The sequence below is a fragment of the Fundulus heteroclitus genome, chromosome 5 (genome assembly GCF_011125445.2).
Source record: "Fundulus heteroclitus isolate FHET01 chromosome 5, MU-UCD_Fhet_4.1, whole genome shotgun sequence".
NCBI lineage: Eukaryota > Metazoa > Chordata > Actinopteri > Cyprinodontiformes > Fundulidae > Fundulus > Fundulus heteroclitus.
Window position 1 is genome coordinate 5325940 of NC_046365.1, and position 27998 is coordinate 5353937.

The window sequence follows — 27998 nt, forward strand, 5'->3', positions numbered from 1 at the left end:
GATCAGGCGAAGACAGAAATGGGGATGGATGTGGTTCTGGTCCTGTTCATGTGGGCTGGAGAGGAAAACCTCTGATGTTTTGTCCGGGGACGTGGGCGCACTGTAGTCAGCGAAAACAACAGGGTCATTTACACGTTTTATTCTGTCAGCAGAGGCAAAAAGACAAAAACTTCGGCATATAAAGTCTAAAACGTTTTTTTTCTGGAAGTTTCCTGTATACGAGGAGAAGTTTAGGAAAAGTCGCGAGGGACGTTTTCCGGAGATGTCGGAAGCAGCGGAGAAAAACGAGCCCCTTCCTGACGCGTCTGCAGGCGAAGGAATTCCGAACGGAGGAAACGCTGCAAAGACCCAGGAGGTGAGAGCAGGAAGAAAACCAAACCCAAAGCTAAAGCCAAAGCCAGCTGGTCCTCTGCTTGCACCAGCGCTGTTTATGTCGGAACACAGCAGTAAACCCCTGGACTGTTGTCCTGTCAGCCTCATAAAGCAGAGAGGCAGCTGGTGAAGAGTCTGGATCACACACTTTCAGCTTCTTCTGTCATTTTTTATTCTAGAATTTTATTTTTTTATTAAGGAGAAAATTCCTTTTTAAGATTTGTCACACTAAAACTTCTCATAAAAATTACATTTCATCCAGTCTAACGCGTCAAAGAATAACTTTTCATTTGTTGTGTTCTCTGCCGGTTTTCATCGTAGGTGACTGAAACCTATCACAACAGTACTGTGGGGGAAAAAAAGGGAAACTATTTTTTATATGATTATTAAAGTTATGTTTTGAACGTTACACCTGTAATTGCCGGGATCCCAAAGAGCCTCATAGGTTCATCCCACAGCCTTCTCCTCAGTCAGCTGGTGAGGTTTGTCAATAGTTAACTGTAGGAATTTCCTTCCTTTTTTTTTTTTTTCCCCTGTGATGTGTCTGAGAGCATCCGTTGATTTGTGCTGAGGGGAACCGGGCTCCTAGAGTGGGCCGGCTCCACAAGGCTTCACACACCTTGAACTTGTTCACAGGTAGCCATGTTAGAGCCCCAAACTGATGGGACTTTATACCACAGACCAACACAGAGTAGAGCATAATTGTGAAGTGGATGGAAAAGGATGCATTGTTTTCTGGAGGATTCTTGCAAAGAAATGTCTAACAGTTTGACTCGTTTTGGATTCAGCTCCCCTGGGAGAAATCTTTGCAGAAGCTTCCTTTTGTTGCATACGCCGCTGCAATGTCTCTGACAGTTTTGCACTTCTAGAGATGGGACATTTTTGCCCAATGTCTGTCAGAATGGAGCTCCAGCTGCTTGGGATTGGTTGGAAGGTTGCTGCCGGCATCAGTTTTCAAGTCAAAACACAGATGGTCAATGGGATTCTAGTTTGGACTTTGATCGGGCCGTTCCAACTTCTGAATATTTTTGCGTTTAAAAAAAAGGGGATCTGCAACGTTTACAACCCAGAGAGCCATCTTTCCCTCAGTCCAGCTAGATTTGATTTGCTTAGAACCACAAATGTTACAGGGCCTTTTTGAAGAAAGGCTAAATGTATGTCAGTCAGTCAGTCTAGGAAATGTGTTGTCCTTTCAGAAGAATCACCATTTGATTTTTAGATTTTTAAAATAAAGAAAAACATAAAACCCAATATATTTTCTTCCATGAGATGCTGATATGTTAGGGGAATGATACAAAATAAGCACATAGCTACCAAGCTTATTGGAAAAATAGATCTAAAAAAAGGGAAAAAAAGAATACTGTTCCTTTTGAGTGCCATTCTGTTGTGGAAATCCAATGCAATTGCTGCTTGGAGAAAAGAAAAACTTCTTTAAATGTTTTCACATCTTGATCATATCTTTCCTTCTTTATCACATCTATATTTAAAATCAATAGTTGCTTATTTATCATTTCATCTAAAGCTATAAAAGCCATGGTGGAACCCATCCACGTCATATCTGACCAACGTATGTTAAGGGTCGTTGTCTTGCTTAGAAGGTGGATGTCGGCCCCACTCTCATATCATTTGCAGCACCCAAGATGGATGTGCAGCGTCAGTCTGCCTCACAGTTCACAACTTTATTTGTTAAATCTAAAAAAAAAAAAAAAAAGGTTTATGCTTTTTCTTCCACCTACCACACTACCACACAACTTTGGTTGTAACACTGGGCATGTGAAAAGGTTCACGGGGCACGGCGCTGTACCTTTGACCACCTGGGCGTTACTTCAGGCAGACTAAATCCTAATGGTAAAGGTAACGGAGAGCAGGGATGGTTAGCGAGCAGTGTCACCATTTCATGAGGAGAGAGCACCACAGAGATGATGTTTGCTTTAACGCTGCAGATGGATTGGGGGGGTAGAGAAGTACAGAAGAAGTAGAACTCTCTTTGTGGAGAGGAACTGTGGGCGCTGTATGAGGAAGTGAGGGGCAGCAGAGACGTTTGTAAGGGCGCTGCGTGACATACGAGGACAGGAAGACGGTGGTGAGGTGTGCAGGAAGACGGACTGAGGGTTTCAAGGACGCAGCTGGATTAAGTCTGAGATGGGCTTGGAGCTCCTTCACGTTTGCGGTGGTGACGAACAGGTTGAGGTTGGAAGTCAATGAGACACTCAAGTAGAAGAGCCTGTGTGCGTATGGAGGGGAGATACTGATGGTGGATGAGATTAAGCACCCGGGGTCAACCATCCTAAGCAGCTGGCAGAGAAGAAGAGTACAGGCTGTACTTTAGATGGATCCCATCAGTAGTTTAAAACATTAATGATAATCTGTCGGTATAACCTTATTGGAACAAACTCGCTCTAATGAAGAGTCTCCCTGAAAGGATTCCCTCTGCTGCTGAGGCGTCATCTACAGCAGAGATCCCCACTCTGGCAGATTAGACGCATCATTATTAGATTCCTCATAACATGAAGAGGTGGGGGGGGGGATATAAACCGGACTTCTTTCTCTCTAAGGTCTTACATCTGATGGAGGCTTACAGGCAGGAGAAAATGGTTTGTGGCGGAGAGGCAGGAAATTGGATTCAGAGCAGAGACACATTCTCCACCTGTGTTTTCATAGCTTGGGAGGTTGAGACAGTGAGAAAGAGAGAAATGCTGATTTGTGCTTTGTGTGTTTTCAGGACTTCGACCTGGCTACCATCTATGTGTCAGACGCCCAGAACAACAGAAACATTTACGTCGACACGTCCCCTCAGGCTGTCAAGTAAGACCCTCACCTGCTCGTTTAGCCGGGTCCATTTCTCAAACACCCAGAGAGGATAAGAGCGAATGTAGGAGCGAATGAAAGCAACGGAGTCGGCTTTACTGGAACTGTTTTGGTTTTTAAAACTTTTTTCACATCATGGCTTTTTGTAATGTTTACTTTTTCATGAAAATAATGTTTAACAATTGGGGTCCGACATTTATCCACACGTGGTGATGGACCAGCTCGGGGGGAGGTAAACCTGTGACGTTCAGACCGCTCCATCTATCAACCATCTCTTTAACATCAGCCATGAGTTGCAGCTGCTAGGTGTTTTTTCTTTTCTTTGTGTCATTCATTTCTGCACTGAGTGAGACTGAGAACGGGAACAAGGGGAGGAAGTGCTACAGAGTGCTTGTTTGATATACAGATCTCATCTGAGTTGTCCACACTGTGTTGACCTGAGAGCCTCGTATGCAGTGGTCTAAGGGGGACATTTTCTGAGCAGTCTCCTCGTCTTTTTGAACTGAGCAGCAGGCACTTCAAAATGAGAAGTTGCATCTGGGTCCACTTTTCTGATGACTGAGACCTTAAAGCAAAATGTGACATTTGCCAGGAAATATCAATTGAGTGTACCCAAGCTGCTGGCTTTTTAAACACAAATGCATATAAAAATGTGTTAGGCTGTAGTCCAGGACTATTCCACCCTCAAATTTTGAAAAAGTCAAATGACTGACATCATACTAATTAGACTAGTAGTCTGATTTATTGTAATCCACCTCCGCTGTTATGCCCAGGTGGTCCTGCCTCCTTTCTGGCTTCAACAATAATCATGTGGAGAAGGGAAGAAGCAAACAATCCACGCTCTAAAGAAAACTCTGCACATTGCTCAGACCGTTTATGCATCCAGTAGAACAAGGTTCCCAGTGCCGCACACGCCTCCAAATTGCGTATATTGGCAGGTAGCTGGTTAGCAGCAAGGCAGGTTGGAGTTTAAATGTAATTGTCAGAAGGTCATTCTTAGCAATTAGGAGGAGGAACAAGCATGAGCGATGACTCATGGGGTTTATGAAATAAAATAAAAATACAATCACGGTGTAACTCATTAAAACTTAAAAATGAACTTCCTGTTTCAGAGACTGGTTGATCAGCTCATAGCGATCAGTAAAAACAAAAAAAAAAAAGAGGAAAAAAAGTGATCTAGCATTTTGTGCGATTCCTTCTGGCTATAGTTGCTGGCTTATATCCACTGGGTCAGGTTAAAACCCAGATCACATTCATTGGAACCCTGCACCTCGATAGAAACCCCGTCTCCTGCATCATTTGATGCAGCTGAAAGTTCTGATGGTATTTACTTTTCTTTTCAGACTCTATCTCCTCTACAACCACTGGATCCTGAAGGTCCTCCTGTACTTCTTCATCATGCTCAATCTGTCCCTGGCCATCTTCGAGGAGCCGGCTGTGTTCTCTCTGCCCACGTGGGTACGATGGTAGACTCTGCTGGACACACACAGAAAGCACTATCAGGGCATTGCCCCCATACGATTTCCAACTCATACAATTCCATGCTCTTTCCTCTGCTGCACACAAGAAGGAAAAGGAAAAAGTAAAACTACTTTGATCAGGGTTCCTGCAGTCTTGAGAGTGTATGTATTGAATTGGGTTTTTAGAATCTTCCAAGTCTGGAGACGTCTTGACGCGTGAAAATTGGGTATGGAAAAGTTGTATTTCCATGATTTATTTCTTATTCCAACACATAAAGAAATGAGAAATTCTGTCAAAATAAAGGACTTTTAACATTGCTTTATATTTGGAGTATGACCAGCTGTTAGTCTTTGGTTGGTGACATCCAAACTGGAGTAAGTCTCCAACTTACTCTCGTCCCAACTTCGTTCAGAAAACGCAAAGAGGGTCATTTCTGCTTTATTTTAAACCTTACGATGCTTGTATTTCTGGGTTTTAAACACGACTAACGGTTCTTCAACCCAGTTTGGTTGATTTGTCTAACAAAGAATGGACATTACTTCCTTTTCTTTCATCTGAAGATATTTTCAACATTGCGTATTTTTAAAATTTGTGGTTTAAAAAAAAAAGCTGAAAATAAAACCCAAGTGTTTTGTTCTCAGATGTCCTCGACAATATAATGACTGATGGAAATAATTGAGAAAACTGAGTCTGGAATAGAATTTTAATCATTTTAAATTGGAGCTGTTGTAGGAACCCTGTCTAACAGTTATGAATGGTGGACAATTTAAAAAGGATTTAGCTAAGTTTCTGACCGTTGGGTTGAAGCGTAGGGCCTCAGTGTTTAACTGAGTCAGACCGACGTCTGACAGATGTTGATTAACCAGATAGTGGAGAGCTTCATTAAAGACAGTTCTCCTCATGCTGGCGGACTTCCTTATGCGAGTTATGAGCTAAAAAAAAGCAAGGTCCCATAAAAAGGTTCTGTAAAAAGAGCTTGATGAGCTCTAAAGTCCACACCTTATAAACAGAGATGAGAGAAGTGTCCCTCAGTTCCTCCAGCACTAGCAGGAAAAAGAAGCCACCGTTTCCGCAACCATGTTCTAAACAATGGGGAAGCTTGTTCACTGTATAGGTTAAAACCACTGAGCTATATAATACACTGGAGTGCTAATCACGGTCTGTATGTATGTACATATTAATAGTTGATAGTGTTAGTACATTCACTGACTGTAGAATTACCTGTGAAACGTTTTCACACAGCCAGAAAACTGCTTGTTGTTGCAACCAAATCCTATGGGATTCTGTGAGAGTAAGGAGTAGCAAGATGGCGGCCAGTGACTTCAGTTTTTAGGCAAAATCAGCACTCCAGTGTATTATATAGCTCAGTGGTTAAAACTCCTTTACTCCTGTAGTTCTCATTGGAACTGGTGATGTCATGTGCTAATTTCTGTAGAAGGGGATGGAAAAACAGATTTCTATAAGGCTGGGCTCTACGTCATCCCACTATTAGCTGATTGCATTGTTGGCGTTAAACGCATTGATGTGTTTGTACTTATTGTTTTACCTCAGTATAATATTAATTCTGTAATGGTTAATGTTACCGAAATGCAGTTACTGATGCCCCCAAATAAAATGTAGCTCCACCAACTGCATGCAGAAGTCCACTAACTAGTAAATTGAGTCTCTCTGTGCGTACTTCACTTTTACACAGTAAAATCCAGCTGTTCTGTTTCTGGCCTCATTTAGAGAAGATAAGAGAACAAACAGCCTCATGACAGCAGACCAAAGCTGAAGTTTACCACGTGTTGCAAAAAATTAACAATGCACATCACAGGGAACACACAATCCCACAGAGAAACATCATGCTAGGGATGCTTTTCTTTGGTAGAAACAAGGAGGTGGTCCAGAGTTGATAGAAAGATGCAGAGGGTTGGTCAGAGGTTAATTTTCCATCAGGAAGCCAACCCTAAGCATGCAGCCAGAGCTCCAATGGGACGGTTTAGATCAATGCATTGTATTGGTTGGAATGGCCTAGTCAAAGTCCAACCGTACATCCAGTAGAAAATCTGACAAATGGAAAATATTTTACACACACCTTCAATCCAATCTGGTTGCGCTTGATCTATTTTCCTAAACAACATGGCCTAAATGGCTGCTTTTGAAGAAAGATTCGGTCTACCAGCCCATATGGCTGATGCAGATAGAAACTTAATTTTTAATCAGGGCAAAATTATTACACATGGGTTCAGATCTTATAATTACAAGGTATTCATCTTTTAATAACCAGACTTTTTACATTCTCTTTGATGTCATAGGAAATAGGACCACATCTGAGGACTTTGACTCAAATGCAGACTTTTGTGCATTAAAAGCTGTTTTGAATTCATGTATTAAAATTAGCTAATTACAGCGAGTGTTTTTGAGGAAATACTGTTCTCAAGTTTTTAGGCCAAAACAAATTCAGTTTATTTTTCATTTTTTTCGATCAAGCGTAAAATAACTTGCAAATTAGGTGGCCATCTTTCAATAAACCAAATGAGCCAAACCCTTTTTTAACTTTGGATTTACAGTAATTTAACATCTCTTTCCTACAGAAAATCCAACTAATTTGTTTAACTAAAATGGTCATATATTTTGTAGAGCAGGTAAAAACAAATCACAGCATAATTTTCGTTATCTTTTTCATTTTTTCTTTTTGGCCCTCAAGTATTAGCTACTTGACAGTTTTTGTTGTAACGGGACGAAATGTGTAAGGGTTCAGGAATACTTTTACACGCTAACATCCTGAATGTGCCCTGCAGAGAGAGCTAACGCCCCGCTGCATATTCTATCAAAGAAAAGCTGTGTGTAGTGTTGCTTTCAACGCGTTGCTGTTGTGCTGTGTTGCCTCCAGGCCACCATGCTGGTGGAGCTGCTCTGCCTCCTCGTCTTCACCGTCCGACTTGTCCACTACGCCAAGGTGATCCCCCGGGACAAGTTCTGGAAGGACCCCAAAAACATCTGCATCATCGCTGTCCTCCTGGTAGGACCTCGCTACATCATCTGTCACCGGGACATTTTAAAACCCTCCATTTTAATACATTTGCCTTGTTACAATAAATTAGAATTGAACCGGTTTCTTAAAGTAGAATCTGGATCTTGGTTTTTGGACCTTTTTTTTTTTTTTTTAAAAACCGTGTAGCTTCCCTAGTTGAAAACTGTCAAGACCACGGTAAAATGAGGAAGTTGAGTGTCAGATTCTGCAGAATCTGGACATGGTGTATCCTGGCTGGTATTGTGTGTGTTTTCTGGACCTTTCCAGTTATTTTTCTGTGTTAAATGGTTACTCTGCACTGAGCAAAGTTCCTGTCTGTGAACTGGAGGTGCATAAATGTGCTGAGAAGACGTTCTGGCCGTCGTTGTGAAACAGCCTTTAGCCAGAAATACCGTCTAGTCAGCGCCTTTATAGCAACAAAAGCTTCCTGGTGACTCTGAGGCTCACTACTGGCTAAAACGACACAAAACACTCCAGTTGAACAACTGAACTTACCGCAGTAATTCTTCCTCGCTTCTTTGTGCCACTTAAAAACGTCTTTCCTCTGTTTCCAACTACATCAGATGATTCTTGTGGAATGAATGCAAAATTGAGTCAAGTCCAAAAGTTTCAGCATCGACATGGATGTTGTTGGCAAACTTTACATCTTCAGAGTTTTTGATGACGGGTCACCTTTGTGTTAGATTATTGTTCAGAGTGACCAGATGCCTGTTTAATTCATTATAAGATTCCTTAGCCTCTTTGACAAAACTCTTTATTTTAATGTTTGCCATTGACAAAAGGTATTCAGTGAACTTTATTTGAGTATAGTCATATTATCAGCACATTATTCCAGAATAAATCACTCTGTCAGTGGAATTGATCAGCTTTAGGCTAAAAAATAGCAGCAGACGAGCAGGGGATTATTGTCCACTCTTTACCAATGAGAATTGGTAACGAGTTAAGTCATCAGAAGGAAATCACTGCAACTTGACAGCTAAAAGACAAGTTCCCCAGACCATCAAGAACTTTAAATTGAGTTTGCAGTGAAGAAGACCTCAAGATATCTCGTTGCCACCAGTGCAGAGCTTACTCAGGCAAGAAACAAAGGACTGTGTCGGCATCCACGCACAATAAGTTTGTGACAAGGAAAGCAGCAAAGAAGCCTTTATAGTCCAGAGAAAAATAACAATGACAGAATGTAGGTTTGCTGGATGTAGGAGGATTGACAGCAGAGGACTTGTGCAAATTATTTTTCTTCTGACCGGTTTCCCCTGCGGCCGGCCACTTGGCTTAAATGAATGGACTCCTGCACCTAATGGGCGAGGAGGTAATGCTAGGCCTGGAATCAGATGTGCTGGAGCAGAGACGCAGCTAAAACATGAAGGACAGCAAGACCCGAGGAACAAGGTTAGATTTAAAAATGTGCCGATGAGTCAAGAAAGTGGATCATCTGGATGTGATCCAGAAGTTGGTATCCAGCAGGTCTGAGTGAACTGCAGATGTTATAAAAGAAAAAGGATCAGCACTGTCAAAAAATCGGTCATCACATGGATTAGAAGCATTTTTCTCCCCATGATACAAAGACTTTGAAACTAAAGTTCACTTTGGTTCTTCATTAAAATATAGCCAGATCTAAAATAAATGTAATTAATAACAAGAAAAAAATGTTCTGCCACAAAACAAAATGTTTGTTCAGCCCAGATCTTTCAGCCAAGGCCAAATCTGCTATATCTAGGTTTCTCTTGTCATGGCCCGTTTACCTCCTGGCATTCTTAGACGACTGACTTCACGAAGTAATTGAACTGCTGTAGATCCTGTAAATGCACGTGTTCCTCTCTGTGTCACCCAGCTCACTTTAATCGACATGATCATCTACGGAGCGCTGAAGGCCGCCGACTGTTACAGTGTTCGCTGGTCTCGAGTACTGCGCCCGCTCCTGTTGATCAACATCACAGAAGGACGGCAGGTAAGGACCTGAACGCACCAGACGGCTGCTTTGAGCGCGGCTTCAGGAAGGAGGAGGTCCAACAACTTGATCAGAACTGATTTATTGATTTGTTAAAAAAAAAAAAGGGGGCTTTTTAAGGAGCAGCCTTCGTTCAGGCCCATGATCATCCATGAAGTGTATTTTCCAGCTATGAAAATAAAACATTTATTTGTTAGGTGATTATACCAGAATGTTGCAATGACCCTGACTCCAAGTTTCTGGAGGATTGGGAGTATGATTATTTTGGTTTGTAGGAGATATTTTGTTAGGAGGGCGTGTTTGTGTGTGTGGGTGAGCATCACGTTACACCTGCTGATCATAATCTCATCACCATGCTCAGTTTAGAACTGCTGTTGAAACATCCTGCTGCTAAACGTTGAAATGACTGCGTTTACGAGTTAATGGTGCCTGAACGCATCGTTAGGTTGTGTCCATGCAGAGGAGGGCGGGGTCGCCTGCTGCCCCCAGAGAGGATGTGCATTAACCGTTTGTTTATGGGCCTTGGTGTGTTTGTGTTCAGCTCCGCAGAGCGTTCAGGAGCATCCGGAATGCTCTTCCTGAGATCTCTTACGTCTTTGTGCTCTTCGTATTCGGCATCCTCATGTTCTCCCTCATGGCCCTCAAGCTCCTGGGGAAACGGTATGATGGCTTTCTGATTGTGTGTTTTTTTTTTTTTTTTTTTTATGGCTTCATCTCTGAGGTCAGTACATTGTACTCTACAGAAGCAAATCGATTTTATTTTCTTTGTTGATCTACACTTTCTTTCATTTATTGTCCTCTGGGAACCTACAATCAGCAGATTTTGGTTGAACAGAAAACTGTCCTTTGCCAATTGATGATGTCAGTCTAAATCTCATTATTATTCAGTTTACGGCACTAGAAATTACATCCACTAAATGCACTACATGCTAAGTTTGGTTTTTGACTGTTATTGTAACAAACAATAATGTCAATGCTTAGTCAACATTAGTTTCGTTGAAGTAAATCAGAATGGTTGAATATGCCGACAATAAACTGAGCAAGGTCCCATACTTTAGCGTCTTTGTGCTTGTGGTCCATTACCCTGTACTGTAGGCATAGCTTACAGTACAGGGTAAACTAAAAACGTAGAAGTATTGTTGTGTTGTTAAAACTATTATTTCCAATGATGGATCCATGAGATAAATGTAAAAAAAGAAATAAGATAAATGTAGGTATTGTTTGCTTTTTAGTGATACTGCTGGTCTACTGGTTTATTGAAGTAGCCTATTTAATAATCACATAATAACAATCATCTTTTATTTTAGTTTTTTTAGTCTGTAGAGATGTGCTGTCATAGACATTCAATCTACTGCCCAAAAACATTGCAAGGGAGTTTTTATTACTTTTTAAACTGTTTCAATAAGTATTGCGATAAACTTTGAAGTCCGTGTGGCCCCAACACGACATCTAGTTCACAAGACCAGTGGCTTGGTTTCTAAATGCGTCCCATGCGTACGCTTGTTTGGAGACGGGGGAATCTGGCTACGCAGAGGGCGAAGTGGCAATTTGCAGTTTTCTATCTAAGTAAACGCAGCAGATTGCATCAAGTCTTTGACTTGCAGCATGGCCACTCCAGAGCATGGAACCACAGTGGACAGTAGCTCGCATTTTGTTGTTTTACCTTGCAGCAATCTCTGCAACCAAGGATGTATGTAGTGACAGTGGGAAGAAAAATCTCCCCTTAAACAGGAAGAAACCTCCAGCAGAACCAGACTCATTGTGAACGGCCATCTGCCACGAACAACGGACGGTTTGAGAAAAATGACACATTGATCCAGGTGTATTTTTTTATGTAAGGGAAAGGTAGACGGACAGTGGCAGTACTAGCTCCATTAGATGCTTTATCTAGGAGAGAAACACTGCTGAGCACACAACTCAGTCAGTTTTCAAGTCTATAGTATGAAAGAGAGCACATACAGTTAGTTGCAGTAAAAGCTCATCAGCTACGTCTGAAGGACAGGACCAAGGCATCATTTCTAGAAGGAGAACATGAAGCTGTTGACAGCAGTAGCTCTGAGCAGCTAACTGTAAACCAGTGTTCTCACAGAGCTTACAAACCATTCATATCTTGTCTGTCACCGTTTCTTTTATGTACCAAGCTGGTACCCAAAATGCTTCTGATTCTGATATGAAGGCTTCTCCAAGGCACTTTGAACTTGACACCACTACTGTATTACTTTTATTTCAATTTAAAACAAATTTGTGTTTTCATCCTCAAACCTGGTGGTTAAATTAGAAATGTTTACATGTGTATTTTTCCTAGCTCAACTATTTTAATCGGTCTTGATTGAATGAATTTTACTTGGTGATATTTTGAGATCCGTAGAAGACTTTAGCTGTTGTTTTGCCTGCAGAGGCCTAAAGACCATAGAAGGAAAGCCCTACTTTACCAACTACCTGGAAATCGCCTTTCAGCTGTACGTCCTCGTCACCACAGCCAACAGCCCTGACGTCATGTAAGGAAACCATCTCATGTATTAAATCCTGCTCTCTGTCCTCTAAAGCTTTACCTTTTGTCCTCGATTTAAAAATTCCACCTGAGTTATTAAAACTTATCAGTCTAGTCAGAACTAATGAGGTTCGGCTCAGAGAGTTGTAGTATTTATGATTTTTTTTCATGTTTAAATATATATTATTACTAATATAACAAAGCTTGTGCATAAAGCCTGTAGTCTAAATACCCACTGTTGTTTCCACCAACTAAACAAATCAACCACAGACCACTTGAGGTGTGTGGTACTATGAGAGCCAGTTTAAAATCTGCAGGAACTACTTACCATTTGTCCATGAGACTTTGTTCACTTCTAAAGTGAAAAGAAAATGATGGTGACATTTTCAACCTGCTGAAGCGTTGGAAACCGAAGGAGCCTTTTATTTTTGGTGTTTCAACCAGCTGACAAGCAGTGGACAGCAACAGGTGGGGAAAGGGCAGGACTTGTGCTGCTTCATGCCAGCCCTAGGTCAGTTTGTCGGGGTAAAAGCTGGTCCCCTCACCCATTGCTCCCCCTGTTTCATTCCACTGCATTATGATTTCATCCCTTCCTTCCAATTTGGACCAATAAACAATTTCAGACCCATGTACTTTAACCATGGAATGTCTGTGTATTTTATGGCGTAGTTAAGTATTTTTAATTGGGGGAATAAATAATCATGAAAATGCTCAAATCTCACATGTAAATCTATTCAAATGTATTTTCTGGCAATGTACTTTTAAATGTGTAATGTCAAAAAATTATATATTCCAGACTATTGCCATCTATTTTCAGTTCTACTCCCCATGTTGCGACCACCACCGTTGTGTAGTCACATATCCTTCCAGTGAACTATGGAATGGACCTATGGTCTGTAGACGGCACAGTTTTTGTACCTGAATAAGTCCGGTAGCAGCTAAGCAACATTTCACTGGTACAAAATGATGAAGAAACAAATGACAATAACACATCCCCTTTATTATGACACAGTTTTTAAAAAGCAACACCTTTTCTCAATTTTCTCAGTTTTACTTGTTCCGTTGAAACAATTTGAACTACTAGTTTTTCTGAGAATGTGTGACTGTAACCTTAAAATTATGTTTCACCAACACTCGGTTATTATTAGCTTGTCTTTATTTAAATGAATCCCATTATTGATATAACTATATGGCCCACAGCAACAGTTTAAGGCTTTTCATTATTTCATCATTATTGGATTTGAGCATGTTAATTATAGTTATGTTGTTGTTCTGATAACTGTAGCCATAAAACCATGTGAACTGGTTCTGCCTTCTGAGAAGGACAGAAAGAAGGAACTGGCCTGTGACTGAGCATCTTTGCATCAGTCGATCTGCTAACTCGGGTCTTTTGCACTTAACACCGTCTGTTTCTTGTCTGCAGGATGCCGGCATACAACGCCAGCTCTATTTTCGCCATATTCTTCATCCTGTACATCCTCATCAACACGTACATCTTCATGTCTGTCTTCTTGGCTGTTGTGTTCAACAACTACAAAAAATACCTTAAGGTACCGCCGACTGACCGATGTATTTTTTCATTTTTCTACAATACAAATGCATTTCTCTAGAGTCAGAGCTATTAAAGTTGTATAAAGTCCTGTCTCGTTAGTTTATTATCGTTATGTCATTTTCCAGTTGTAAACTAATGATAAAAGCAGATAAAAGTCAGATTCAGATTCATTCTTTGACTCGTACAAGTGCACTGACCCCTATAAGAAGACAGGTGTTTGTGTTGGTAAAATGAGAGAAATCATTTTAAAATGATTTCTATGTATAACATGACGTTTATGCTGTACGATTCAGCTGTGAAAGAAATGAATCTGTTATAGAGGGAGACGAACATTAAAAAGGTGAAATGACCGAGATGCACAAGTGTTCCACACATTAAATAATACTTAGTCTTCGTTAGTTCACTTCAAACTTCTGCATTATTTATACGTCATGACATATGGAAGACCGCCTTAAAAAGCTGGATGAAATGTTAGACAATACTGGCATTAAAAAAATCAGTATGTTTCTCCAAAATGATTGAAAAGGCAAGATAAGAACTGGTTGGGGAGGCTTCGAGGCTGGCGGCTACCGTTAACCATCCTTACTAGAAATTCCTGTAAGACCTTGTGTTCTAAATGTGACAATGATCTCCATATTATTAGGCTAAGAAGCAGAAGCAGTTTCCACAGAAAAAAAACATCCAGGCTGGGCTGAAATATTCTCACTGCTTGTAGAAAAAAACTGTTATGGCCTTGAATTCTCTCCCAGGAAGAACATTTAAAACAAAACCATACTTGGCATCACTAAAAGAACTCCATGACTACAGCTAAGCATGGTGGCAGCATCTTGCTGCAAATCAGACCATAAAATCTGTGGACTTTCCTAAAGAAGGCTCTTGACAAGATATAAGTACATCATATAACAGTAAATTCTCTGCTGTAGGTATTTTTTTTGTACTGATCATCTGATAGCAGAGCTGATCCCTTCTTGTTGCTTGTTGCAGGAGGAGATACGGCAGCTGGTGAGGGCCAAGCGGCACAAAATGGCCCGAGCCTTCGGCGTGCTGCAGGAGCAGAGAGAAGGCGGCGGCCAGCCTGTGGTGAGCCATGAAAACTGGAACCAGCTGGTCCGCCGGGTGCGACCCGACATCAATAACGCACACAGAGAGCTTCTGTGGAGAGTCTGTGACGACAACAACCAAGGCTTCATAGGTGGGTCAAACATCACCACACATGGACGGACTGTGCCTGTGTTAGTACCTACATGCTAAACTTTTGCCAGTTTTGAAGGGAAAACTATAAGAATTAAATTCCTGTCCCAGAAACCAACGCGACCTGTTCTGCTCGGGCCAGGCCAGCATGCTTCATATTTAACTGAAATGTACTTTATTGACATCTTAGAAAAGAAATGCCAGTCATGATGCAGTTCATACCCATCCTCTGAAAGGAGGCTTTGCTGATTCACTTTCTTCACACTTTTCTTCCACATAAAGGAAGTCAAACTGCTCGATCATCCAGTTCTGCTTAGCCTGGTCTGCGTGTTGTTTGGCCAAGCAGCTTGTTCGCTTTCAGATGAACTTTCCTCTTTTACTTAGACACTACAGTCAACACAATTGGACAGTTGTGGTTAAGAAAAAATGGTTTGCCTTTAGGTCTTAGATTTTACAGCACATGATATATTATACTTCACTGTTTGTAGGGTAGATAAGCTGTTAAACTGTATTCATGTGAATTTATCATTCCCACTAAAAATCGGTTGCTTATCTATTGAAAAGTCAGATGGCAAAGAAACTTTTTCTTACCAGGGCGTCATGGAGGGAGTAATGAGATATTTTAATGCTAAACACATGATCACCTGTTTGGGTTTCAACAATATTAACCAGTTATTAGAGATAGTTGCCAAAAAACTATAGAAGTATTGATGTCATTGGATCAAACAAAACCTAAAACAACATTAAGACTAAGGCTTAGGAGAAATGTCTGACTGTGAATGAACATTAAAGGGTAACTCACCCCCAAATCAACTTTTTTTTTTTTTGATAATAAACTGTTAACGTTGTTGTTTTATAGTGCTGTCTACATATCCTGGTTATTATTTTGACAATTTACTGCATATTTGTTTAAATCCTGCTTTTGTGTCCAACACCGTCATTGTGGCACCCTTCTATGGTTAAACGTTGGCTTTGCATCGAATTTTGAATCCATAATGCTATTGGTTCAAAAGTTTTTGTGACATCATGAGATTGGGCGCATTTAGACTGGTACGGGGGTGAGTTACACTTTAAGAATCTAACCTAGGCGGATTAAAAGTCCGACTCTTATCAAACGTTGTGTGTTTTTTCTTCCCCCTGGTGTTAAAGGAGGTTTTGCTGATTTTTGAATTATCTAAAGCTACAATGTGTGATTGTTGGCTGTCTTGGCCAAAGTCTTTTATTTGGGAAAGGCTTTGAGAAACCATCTTGAAATGGCTGTCTGTGAAAACCAGGCTGTTGCTGAAACAGACGTCTGATTCTTTTTCTCTCTTGCCCAGCCTTAAGGTCCCTAACATGTCAGTCTTGGTACCATAAGCAAAACTGAGCCGATATTACCAACTGTTTATTTCCATCTTGTTGCCATTTGTGTTTTGGGAGAGAGAGTGGAGGGTTTGAGCATGTGATGGGGATGCAGTGCAGGATACAACTGGATATTGATGTTGGCCCAATTTTCATATTGGTGCATCCATATTGTCAACTAAGTGATAGGATCTCTTCGTTTCACTCTCACGTGTTGTACTGCGCTTTCTCAAACCGCTGTTCTCACATTTCCTAAACTCCTGCCAAAGTTCTTTAGGTCTTAACCAAATGTATGAAACATGCATTTGTTTTAAATACTGCATGATTGCATTACCATGTGACTCAGAGCTTACAAAATGCATGACTGGTTTTGTTAATAAAAAGCCTGTTTAAAAAGATAAATGTAGTATGTATTAGTCCCTGAAATTTGGCTTTTAGTAGAATTTGACTCAAATATCCAGTTCTGTTCTCCTCAGGACCATGCAGATGGATAGATTCTTCCTTCTCTTGGACAGTAGTAAAATACAATCACACAGGTTAACTTTTGTATTGCACCAATGTAACCATACTTTGCTTTCTTTTTCCTTTTTTTTTTTCGGGGCTGGGGGTTAATGGTCAGGCAAAGTTGCTTTTGTCCAGCTCGCTGACCTCCTGAATATTGAGGTGATCACGCTCAAGTCAAGACCGCACCCACTTCAAAGTTTATTCCCCACCTTCTACCAGTCGCGGCCCAGCCGCCTGCTCTGCAGAGTGGTCCAGCACCGGTGAGCGCCCCGCACCACCAGTTATTGCTCAGTGAGGCGACTGATGTAAAGAATAAAGGAGCCGGCTGTAAAAAGCATTTGGATTGTGCGGTTTTAGACTTTTCTTCTATTCCTTTAACTTAAGGGGCTTTGCCATCACCTTTGACCTGATCATCATGGTGAATGCCGTGTTTATCGGCCTTGACGAAGAGAATCCGCTGATCGCCAACTCGGAGTGGGTTTTCCTGGCCCTGTACGTTCTGGAGATCCTGTTGAAGCTCTACGTGTTTGAGCCCAGGGCCTTCTTCTCCAAGCACAGCTTCTGGAACTGGTGAGGACCAACGTGAAATTTACGCACCCTACTCCTAATGTTGCACACTTTGTTCTGTTCCACAGTCTGTTTGTTTGCAGCACAAACAATAAAAAGCTATTCTGGTTGCCCAATCCTGATCTCTGTATGTAGCTGTTGGTAAAAATACCAGAATGTCGTTACATTTTAAAGGGAATAATCCTAACAAAATGCTTCTGATCTGATTGCTTTTCTTCACAAGAAAAAAATGATTCCCACTGGTGCTAAAGGCATTCTGATGATTACGGTATAATATTTTGTATTTTGATCTATAGACATAAGCAGACCTCCAGAATGAATGCATGCTAATGATAACAACTTGGACGAGCTCACCATCTGGTTTAGTTTCTAGAACATCACTGACCATAAATTTGTTTTCTTCCAGAATTTTTTTTTCAATCCGCCAAATTTGTCATTTTTGTAAGTAATGGAGAAGTGTAGCAGCTTTCTTTCAGCAACAAGTGGGGGAGGAGCAGGGCTGCCTTACTGTGTTCCTGATGGCCAGAGAGAATTATAGTTTTATTGGCTCTTTCTTTTTAAAATATATTTTTATTGGGAAAATTACAGCGGCCATAAAAACCATAACTGTCTAACCCCTTGGTTATAGCTTCATACCTGTGACTAACTGTGCTTTTTTAACTCCTTTAGTTTTAATTTTTTACTCCACCTAATCAGCCTGTTTTGTTCTGGTTCAATAATCCATCCATATATTTCGCTTGGAGAAAAAGATGGTCACTTATAACATTGATTTTTACCCCCTTCAAGGTGAGATGTGAGGCTGAGGTATGTGACTGCTGACATTTTTGTTTCTGTTGTTGATGTCATGAAGCTCGGTGGAGGGTCGGTGTTTGGGCAAGAAAGAACCCAGCTTTAATTTAGTCTAAGCAGCAAATTAACGCATGGGCTTTTGAGAGAAAACATTTTCTCATTCAACAGACTGATTTTCTATTTGCTTTATTACAAAAGTAATCATATTGTGTTTACGACTCCATAATCAGTTAGCCGTGTCACATCCGTTTCACACAGCTTATCTACATCCCAGATTATAAGTACCAGGTATGTGACACATCCCGATCTTGCTATTTGTAAAGGCTTTTGGTATCATATATCCAGAAGCGCTTGGAGCTGCTCTGATGCTTAAAGCAGCCGTTTTATTCAGCTGGAGGCATTTGGGAGCAAAGCAGCTTCTGAGTCATGGGTGGGGCTGAGTTTCTGGTCAGAGAGTCTGAAAGTAAGAACGTCACAGTTGCTTCATGGAAAAAAAAAAAAACACACACACACAAAGGATGAATTTGGGATATTTGTGTTACTCAGTTTGTTGCTTTCAGATTTCTCTCTCTGTACATTTTCTCCAAGTTGGTGCAAACAGCCTGCTATATTATTACAGCACTGGAGCACTTTGGTTGGTTTTCTGGTTTGCACTGCTTTTTAGTTTGGAGAATGTCCGCCTTTTTAGAGAAGATCTTTGAATGTCTCTCAAGTGACACTGATGGACCATGAAATAATACATTTAAGCATCACATTTGGTCACACATGTGGTTATTTTTACATTTTTACAACAAAGAAAGCTATTTAAGAAAACGGATATGAAACTGAAGTAGGTCGGTAGCTAGAGAATGGCGCGGGCATCAAATGGGGTACAGAGTGGACCTGAACCAATAGTACTCAGTTTGGGAACATGAAGGCTGCTCTCAGTCCCTAGACTGGGCTTTGAATTTAATGAAGATATAAGTCCGACATCTGATGCCTAGTTGAAAGGCAGGCTCAGATCTTAGACGACGATGACAACGACGATGATGATCTGATGAAGGCTGTATAGAAAAATGTACAATTCACCTGCAGTTAAAAACACCTCTTAGAAAATGGCTTCTAAATACAAAGGGTTAAAAACCAAGAGAGCAACATGCTGCTGGTCCGTTTTAAACAGCGAGCTGCTAGGACAGGGAGGATTCTTTTGATTCAACTACAAAGGGAACTGGAGAGAGACAACCAAAGATCCTCTGTGGGCGAAGGGGCACTCTCTGACCTAAAAGCAAAAAACATAAACCTGTAAAACCAACCAAATCACGGCCAGGGTAATAATGCGGATCTTCTGCCCAGATGAATGCCTCACTGTTCAGTTTGCATATATCCTGCCATCTTACTTGTTATGAATAATATTTTGACAGTTTAGTGACATATCTAATAATAATATAATAATTAAATTGTATTATATTGTGTAGTGACTTTATAGCAGAGTTCACATCCAGTATGCAAGAAATCCAACAGACTAGTCTTTTGTTTTTTTAAAGATAGTAGCAGTAGCAACACATAGATCATTATGTTCATCATAAGTGAACCTGTTTGTACCACCTGTGCCCTACTGGTACATTTAATAAAAATAAAGAGAATTGAAGAAATGTTATGCCTTTCTAGCTCCAGCTGTTCAAAGTATTTTTCTTTAAGTTTCATTTGATTTTGTGCAGTTGCCCGCTCCCTGCTGATGAGCAATGCAGTTGCGTGACTCCCATCAGAAATGTTAGCAGCGGGACGTTTTTAAAGCTTCTAGGATGAATTATGAGAACTGGATGGAAGGAAAAAAAATCCCGAAAAAAAATACATTTTTTGCTTAAAAGTTAAAATTTAAGGGTAAAAAATCCTTTTTTTATTTTTTTTTATTGTACAATCTCTATGGGAAAAAGATTGTTGGAAAATCGGTTCTGTTAGACAAGTGTTGTTTTGCAGTGACGTTCTCTGTCCAGTTCTCTTGATCCATTCTCATCATGTTTCTGTATCTCAGCATATTAGCATCTGAGTGACAGGCTGCGAACTGAAAACCGTGCCTCTTGTCTCCAGGTTTGACACCATCATTGTCATCGCGGCTCTTATCGCCACAATCATCAACTCCGCCCTCAAGTCATGTAAGGGCTGCTTTTTTTTTCCTTCTACCTTAAACAGAGCTTGTCTTTAATGCGGTGCTCGAAAATTAGGTTTTTAATTTGTGTGGATAAAAGGGGAAAAAAAACTAACAAGGGTGCCGTTTTACAAGGAATCAGTCAGGAAGATGGTGGAAAAAAGGCCACATTATATTCAGTATATACAATGACTTAACAGCATTTTACTTTATTTTTAAAAAAAAATTTCACCAGTGATTATTCATTTCTCAGGGTACCTCTTTCAAACCAGGAACAGATAATAATAATTATCAGTCACTCCCAGGATCCCGAAGGTTTGGATTCAAAGGCTTTTCTACCAGCAGCTTCCACAGGAGGCAGACAGACATTATGACAAACCACTTTTTTTTTTTTTTTTTAAAGTACAGTACATTTTGTGCAATAAAGCCGTGGCAATTAAAACCAGTGGTGCTCTGCTTAATAAAACTCACTACAGACCATTCTATTTACAAGATGGACAGTTGCTAATGATCGTCCCGGGATACCTGTGGGAGAATGGCTGGCACCACCACCAGGTCAGTCTGCTCTTCAGATGGGTTACAAGACTGTGGATCTGGTGGAGCAACGTTGCCTGTCAGATCACGTGTTTAATACCCAGCAGTTTTTTTTTAACAAACATTATGCAAAGTAGATTGGATCCTTTGGAAGAGCAGAATGTTTGGATCTCTTGTAAGAGGTAGTCTGGGCTCATAACGGAGGGAATGTTGACTGATGTACCAGGTTAAACAAAAGATGGCAAAGACCTCCCAAAATTACTATAAATACTCCACAAAAAAAGTAAAGCAAGAAACTCCATAAATCCTTGATCAGCGAGGGAGAAAGGCAGGTATTAGCCTCATCACTCCATGGAGCCTTTATCCCATGATCGGTTGATTTGGACCCCTCCACCAACTAGCTTAGGTAATGTCTTGCCTCCAGTGTGAAGGAGAGGTCCTCTCCCTGTGGGGACAGATATGAAAGGGGCAATACATAGTGCAGTTTGGGGCAAAATCTCCAGGAGGTGCAACAACAACAGAAGGAAGTGGTTTCACAGTTCAAGCCTTAAATTTCATAGTAAAGGTTCTGTTTAAACAACTGATTGTGAGGCTATGAATGTGCAACACGCAGTGTGCATGTACAGCAGCTTAAAGAGGAAACGCCTTCCATGGTGTCATGCATTTACGGCACAAAAACTTCAACGCAGTATATTCTGTTGTGATGCAGCGGGCGGATACACCAGCCGGCAGGTTCTGGACATCGTCTTCATCCTGCGAGTCCTCAGATTGATCCGGGTGGTGGACAGCATCAAAAGGTTTTTATTGCACCATCTTCCATTCTCCCTCACAAGTCTTTCTCTGGTTGTGGATCATTTATGGACTTTTGCTGTGATGCAGAAATGGGGATAATCTTCTAATTTAGGTCACTACAGCATTTCTAGCTGCTTTTCCAACAACGGCGCGCCTCACTTTGTGCTGTCAGGTTATCTGTGTTTTGAGTAACGCCCATCCGTGTTGCTAAGCTAACAAAGACATTTATGCTCTCTTAGGTTCCGTGCAATCATCAACACACTGATCCGAATTGGACCTGCGATCCTCACTTTTGGACAGCTCATCCTTGTAAGTAGCTCGTAGTTGAACTCCCTGTCATGCCTCCTAAAGTCTATCAATGTCTGGATGTAAATCTGCGAAAAGATCCATTCTTAAAAATACCGTAACTGCAGCTGTTCTACAAGTCATTTAAGGGTATGTTAAACTGAACAACAAAAGCTATTTCTTTTCATCTTCATGGTTTGGTTTGTGTGTATTTCTGCTTGGCACCAGCAGAAATTATTGGATGGGAAGGTAGAATAACAACTGTTCTACAAACATTCAGTTAAAATCTAATCTAAATGATTAATATAAAGTTTATACTATAAAGCCACTTTGCCCACTAAAGTTAGAACTGTTCATTATTATGGGGTCCATTGTCTATTTATTTTATTTTACTCTATTTATTAGTGTAATATGCGTAAAGAGATTTCAGGCTAAACTTGTGCTTTGACTCGTGAGCCACATCTTATTTTTGCTCACCTCTTCCTCAGGTGGTGTATTACATCTTTGCCATGGTGGGGATGGAGCTGTTCAAAAACAAAGTGAAGTTCTATGAAGACCTCAGCAACCCGCAGAAGGCGTACTGTGGAAACATTTTGCTTAAAGACAGCGCGTTCGCGCAACTCGACTACTGCAAAAACAACTTCAATAATGTGGTGTCCTCCTTCATCCTGCTGTTGGAGCTCACCGTGGTCAACCAATGGCACGATATCCTTTTTACACAAGCATCCGCCAATGCTTGCTGCTGGGCATTCCTCTCTTTCCTTCCCGTTATCTATAATTTAGTTTTTAAGATTAAACCCCAGTGTCTGACTCATGTTGGATTCCTTAATCTGGTCCCACTGCTCGGCAGCGGGTTTGCCACCGTCACCCATAAATCGGCCATGATCTTCTTCATCCTCTTCCACATCATGGTTGTGATCGTCATCATCAAGTATGACCAGTTCCTACCAATAACATTCATCTGCGTCGTCATAAGTTACAAAACTAAAGCAAGGCAATGTGAATAACTGTGCTCTGACATGAGCATGTGAAAACGTGTGAAAGCCAATTTAGGCAGCAAACAAGTCAGTAAAAAAAAAAAAACACGTGCTATCATCGCGTAGAAGTAGTTTGTAACATTAACTTAAAAAGTGTAGCAATAGAAAATGCCATCAATGAAGAACAATTTAAATAGTTGAACAGAAGTAATATTACAAGTGTTTTATCCAGATTTAACACAAAAAGGACACGTTCAATGACAAATATTACAGTCTCAAAATTATTCAACCCTTTCATGGCAAGCATCTGTAGCAGCGTTTTGCTCTTATGTTCTGCTGTAAATGTGATTTATAGCCAGACAGCTTACAAAAGTTGATGGAGCTCATGTCTGAAACCAGCTATGGGCGCTCTTTCTTCCATGACTTCTTCATCAAATCAACCCAAATTCAGGATCATTGTTCAGTTCGATGATGCCCAAGTTTCTATCTCCTCGCAGATGACATGGGATTTTCCTGATGCGTGACCAAATCCTTTTTGCCCTCCACACACTGCTGGTTTCCATTGCTAAAGGAGGAAAAGCAGACCCAGAGCATCACTAAGCCACTGCCGTGCTTCTTTGTAGGCATGGTGTCCTTTTTGTTTTAGTGTATGCTTCATTCTTCCTCCTCCTGACATTCCACTGATTAATTGCTTTACAGAATTACAGATCCTCTTTGTGTTATTTATATACTGTAGTTGTGAGGAAGTAGAAGCTGAGTTTACTTGTGTGTTTATGTCAATAGTGGTGTAGGTCTTGAATCTGAGCACATGGCCCTTCAGTGTTTAGTATGCTCCTTACTGTGGAAACTGAAACCTCTGTGGCTGTGGGTACCAAGTCTCGCTTTTGCAGTGAGTCAAGGGTTTTTGTTTGACCACTCTCCTTATCAGGTATGTGGTGGATGGTGCTGATACTGTGTTTCCCTCTTTTCTGCCTCGTCATGTTCCTTTAAACATGCGTATTACCAGTCCAAGCTGTGTCACGCCGAAGAGTCAGGGCCTTTGCTGTGTTTTTGTATCTTCCCTAATGCAAGGCAATGACCTCTTCTCTAAAAACTTTGCAATGCTTTTGACTTGAACATAAGATTTAATGTTGCCTTTGGATAAAATCCTTCTAATGTTGGTTTTGATTGTCTATTTAAACCTTTCCTATTTAAACAAACATCTGAACAAATTTTAATTATTCCATTAAATCATACTACCTTATTTTTCGGACTATAAGTCGCTCCAGAATATAAGTCGTTTCAGTCAAAAAATGCATCATAAAGAAGAAAAAAAACATATGTTGAGCCGGTCGCATTTATTTAGAAATTTATTTCACACAATCCAAGACTACAAACTGACATTTAATCTGGTAAAGCAAGGTATTCAATTATACAGCTGCATCCACAATCGGCTGAATAATATGAAACATACCTGGGAGGATGAATGGGGTACAAGCCAGAAACTACAAACCGGAAAGGTCTCGTGAGTGCATTTCATCGTAACGGTCTGTTACGCTGAAAGTTGACAAAATTACACTGAAACTAGACCGCGAGCATAGCAGTGCTATGTGCTATGCAGTATGATAAGGATGTTTGAGAGCAGCATAAAGCTCATGTGCAACATCATCAAAGTTGTAAAACACCAGGAAAACAGACCTATGAGCTAGCGCTAGCTGTTATTAGCTTCACAGACAGCCCAATATAACGGTTCTGTCGCAGTCTGGGCTCTTCTTTTGAGCTGCACCACACAACGCTCCACAAATCCAGACTGAAACAGCCACGCAACAAACAAAGGTGTGTTCAGTCTTTGTTGTCTATAAGTTAAAGTTTCAATACATTTTTTTAAGTGGTACAGGAGCAGCATATAGTTTTCACAAGCCTGCAGAGCCCTCTTGAGGCTAAAGGCGGTAATGTTTACTACTTGGTTCATGTTGGTAAGTATGATTTACCATTTAAAATTGATATATAAATCGCATCTGACTACAAGTTGCAGGATCGGCCAAACTATGGGAAAAACGGTGCGACTTATAGTCTGAAAAATACGGTAGCTGAGGGGGTTGAATAACTCTGATGGCAATTGCAGAAAATACATTTAAAATTGGACATAATTTAGATCAAATTATTTTCTTTATCTGTAAAAGTAGAACCCCTAGAGTCAAAACATACCTTGGGTGCACTTCAGATGAAGATTGCTGATTTCCATGAAGTAAAAAGGGGTTATCATCGACATACAGGGAGGTTTATTGTAGCATCACTTTGCTAAATCATACAGGACTGTGTCAGAAAATTAGAATATTGTGATAAAGTTCTTTATTTTCTGTAATGCAATTAAAAAACATGAAATGTCATACATTCTGGATTCATTACAAATCAACTTAAATATCGCAAGCCTTTTATTGTTTTAATATCGCTGATTATGGCGTACAGCTGAAGAAAACTCAAAAATCCTATCTCAAAATATTAGAATATTTCCTCAGACCAACTAAAAAATAATTATAACAGCAAAACAAAATCAAACATTTGAAAATGTCCATTAATGCACTCAGTACTTGGTTGGGAATCCTTTTGCACAGATTAGTGCATCAATGCGGCGTGGCATGGAGGCAATCAGCCTGTGGCATTGCTGAGGTGTTATGGATGCCCAGGATGCTTCAATAGCGGCCTTTAGCTCATTTGCATTGTTGGCTCTGGTGTCTTTCAGCTTCTTCTTCACAATAGCCCACAAATTCTCTATAAGGTTCAGGTCAGGGGAATTGGCAGGCCAATCAAGGACAGTAATGCCATGGTCAGTACACCAGTTACTGTGAGAATCTGATGTCGTCTCTTAACCACTACCATACTTGTGATTTAGTTTACTGAACCAAGCTGAGTGTTTTTCAAGGCTCAGGAAACCCTGCAGTGTTTCGAGTTAATTAGACGATTCAAGTGATTAGTTGAATAGCCTACTAGTATACTTTTTCACGATATTCTAATATTTTGAGATAGGATATTTGGGTTTCTTCAGCTGTACGCCATAATCAGTGATATTAAAACAATAAAAGGCTTGCGATATTTCAGTTGATTTGTAATGAAAACAGAATGTATGACATTTCATGTTTTTTAATTGCATTACAGAAAATAAAGAACTTTATCACAATATTCTAATTTTCTGAGACAGTCCTGTATTCTATTCAGTCTGCAAAATGCAAAAGACAAGACCACTTTATGTTTTTAATCCCTAGTCATTGCACACACACTGTTTGGTGTGGTAATCAATTACTTTGGCAAACTCTAGATGTTGCTGTTTATAGTGACTTTGAGTGCTATATTGTTACTGTTTTTATCCTGCAATTTCTCCCAAACCGTTCGACTTATCTGTTTCTGTCCCCTTGTGTTTTAACCCCCCCACCCCCCCTCCCCCAAATAATGTCCTCCTTCTCTTCTATTTCTCAGTATCTTTGTGGCATTTGTTCTGGAGGCGTTCTTTGTGGAGTACTCTGTGGGTAAAGGTGATCTGCAAACATCACTGGAGAAGAAGATTGAGGAGCTTGAGCTTGCCGTTGCACAGTAATGTTACCTTGGTCTTGTATACATTACAGTGTTACCCTTGGGGAATTAAAGAGCCTTGCCACAGCATTTGGTCTTAACATTATAAGACATGTTTAATTGCTGTAATGCAAATTAAGGCTTTTCCATTCATTATGAGGGTAAGGTCTACATAATTTCCAGCATGCAGTTTTTGAATTATAATGCAAATAACACAAAGGAACCCATATATACAATTATGCATATATTTCCAATCAGAAATAATCTTCTTGAGTGAATGTACATCATTTCACATTTAAATTTGCCTGTGGTATGAATAACTGGCATTTTTTAGCTTAATTTGGCGTTATAAGTAAGCTATATGCCAAGCTTTTAAAGTTCAGTGGTTCGTCATGATCTCCTTATGACTTTTGGTTACCATCATATTGTAGGCCTCTCTGCATCTTCATGTGGCCATTTTGTGTCATTTGTTTGCTATGGTGAACAATTTTACTTGTACATGCTAGCTTGTGGGGTGTTAAGTGTTTTATTGTGCAGTCTGTTTTAGTTTCACATAGCTTCTGTTGTATGTGACTAACTTTTATCTGCTGAGACTTGCTTTAATACCCCATTCAGACCTTGTTTATGTTTTACCAGGGAGAAACTGGAGGACAATTTGGTCAATGCCATGGAAACCATGGACAACGACTTAGGAACTGGGCAGTCACCCACAGCTAACCTGCCTTCTCTGCTATTTAGAGTTGCTTCAAAAAGTAAGACCTTGTGTGGCAGAAGTTGGAAAACCGCTTTTCTTTTAAAGTATGTGAGGAAGAGTTGTTAGAGTTGTTGTTGGAATTTAAAAGATCCACTGATAAAGTCTTTAAATGTTATAGTTTTGTGTATTACACACAAAAATCTGTTATTATTCTAATATTATTTTAATGTACTTTAAAGACTAGAAGAAAACACATTGCAATTATTTATTAGAAAAATGAAAGCCATCTTTAAAAGATATTAGTGTATAAAAACCTTGTGCACCCTCACTTCTTCCACAGGCATTTAAGAGGTAAAGTAACGACTGGGTGCTGCTTGTGCAAATATTATTTGCAGGGTTGATCTTACATAAAAGCAGGAGTTTGCTGGTCTGGGATCAAAGTACAGATGTTAGGCCATATTGTACAGTACCATGTCTAAAAACACAGCAGGTTAGCCTCATGCTAACCGTCATGCATGGCGACAGTTGGCTGATGAGGGATGATATTTTGGGCTTGTTTTGCAGGACCAGGATGCTTCTGTATACCAAAGTTTTCCTGAGTGACTTGTGTAACAGATTTTGTGTATTCCCTCAGGATACCGGACAGTGGACGCGTTGTTGCAGCGGATGTTCGAGGCGGACCTCGACCCGGAAGATTTCGCTGAGAATGACGTTCCTGAAGACCAGAATGGGAACTTTGCAAACCCAACTTTTGGCGCAGCATAGACAACACAGTACAGATTTATCTATACATATATGAAAGGGAAGCAGTATCATTAGAAATCGTTTTACATGTTCAAATGCAATGCCCATCCAGTGCAATGTGTCAACTGTTTAATCGTGTCATAATCTGAGTTCTTTTTTTTTATTTTTATACTTGCGTCATAGAGCAAAATGTGGACGCAAAACAAATTTGTATTTTCACATAAAAGAATATTTACATTGATGTCCGGTGTGCTGGAATAT

General features: G+C 40.3%; 1 protein-coding gene across 1 annotated transcript; it reads left to right on the top strand.

The window, feature by feature from the left end:
* Positions 1-9: 9 nt before the first annotated feature.
* Positions 10-27978, top strand: tpcn3 (two pore segment channel 3). Its single transcript, XM_012853476.3, has 19 exons — positions 10-355; positions 3095-3177; positions 4524-4638; positions 7517-7645; positions 9489-9605; positions 10147-10265; positions 12002-12103; positions 13520-13646; positions 14633-14840; positions 16800-16944; positions 17069-17254; positions 20108-20172; positions 21409-21496; positions 21731-21800; positions 22265-22481; positions 22617-22707; positions 26207-26320; positions 26936-27051; positions 27628-27978. Exons 1-19 carry the CDS (start codon positions 263-265, stop codon positions 27756-27758), a joined length of 2316 nt encoding a protein of 771 aa, XP_012708930.2. The 5' UTR covers positions 10-262; the 3' UTR covers positions 27759-27978.
* The last annotated feature ends 20 nt before the right edge of the window (positions 27979-27998 follow it).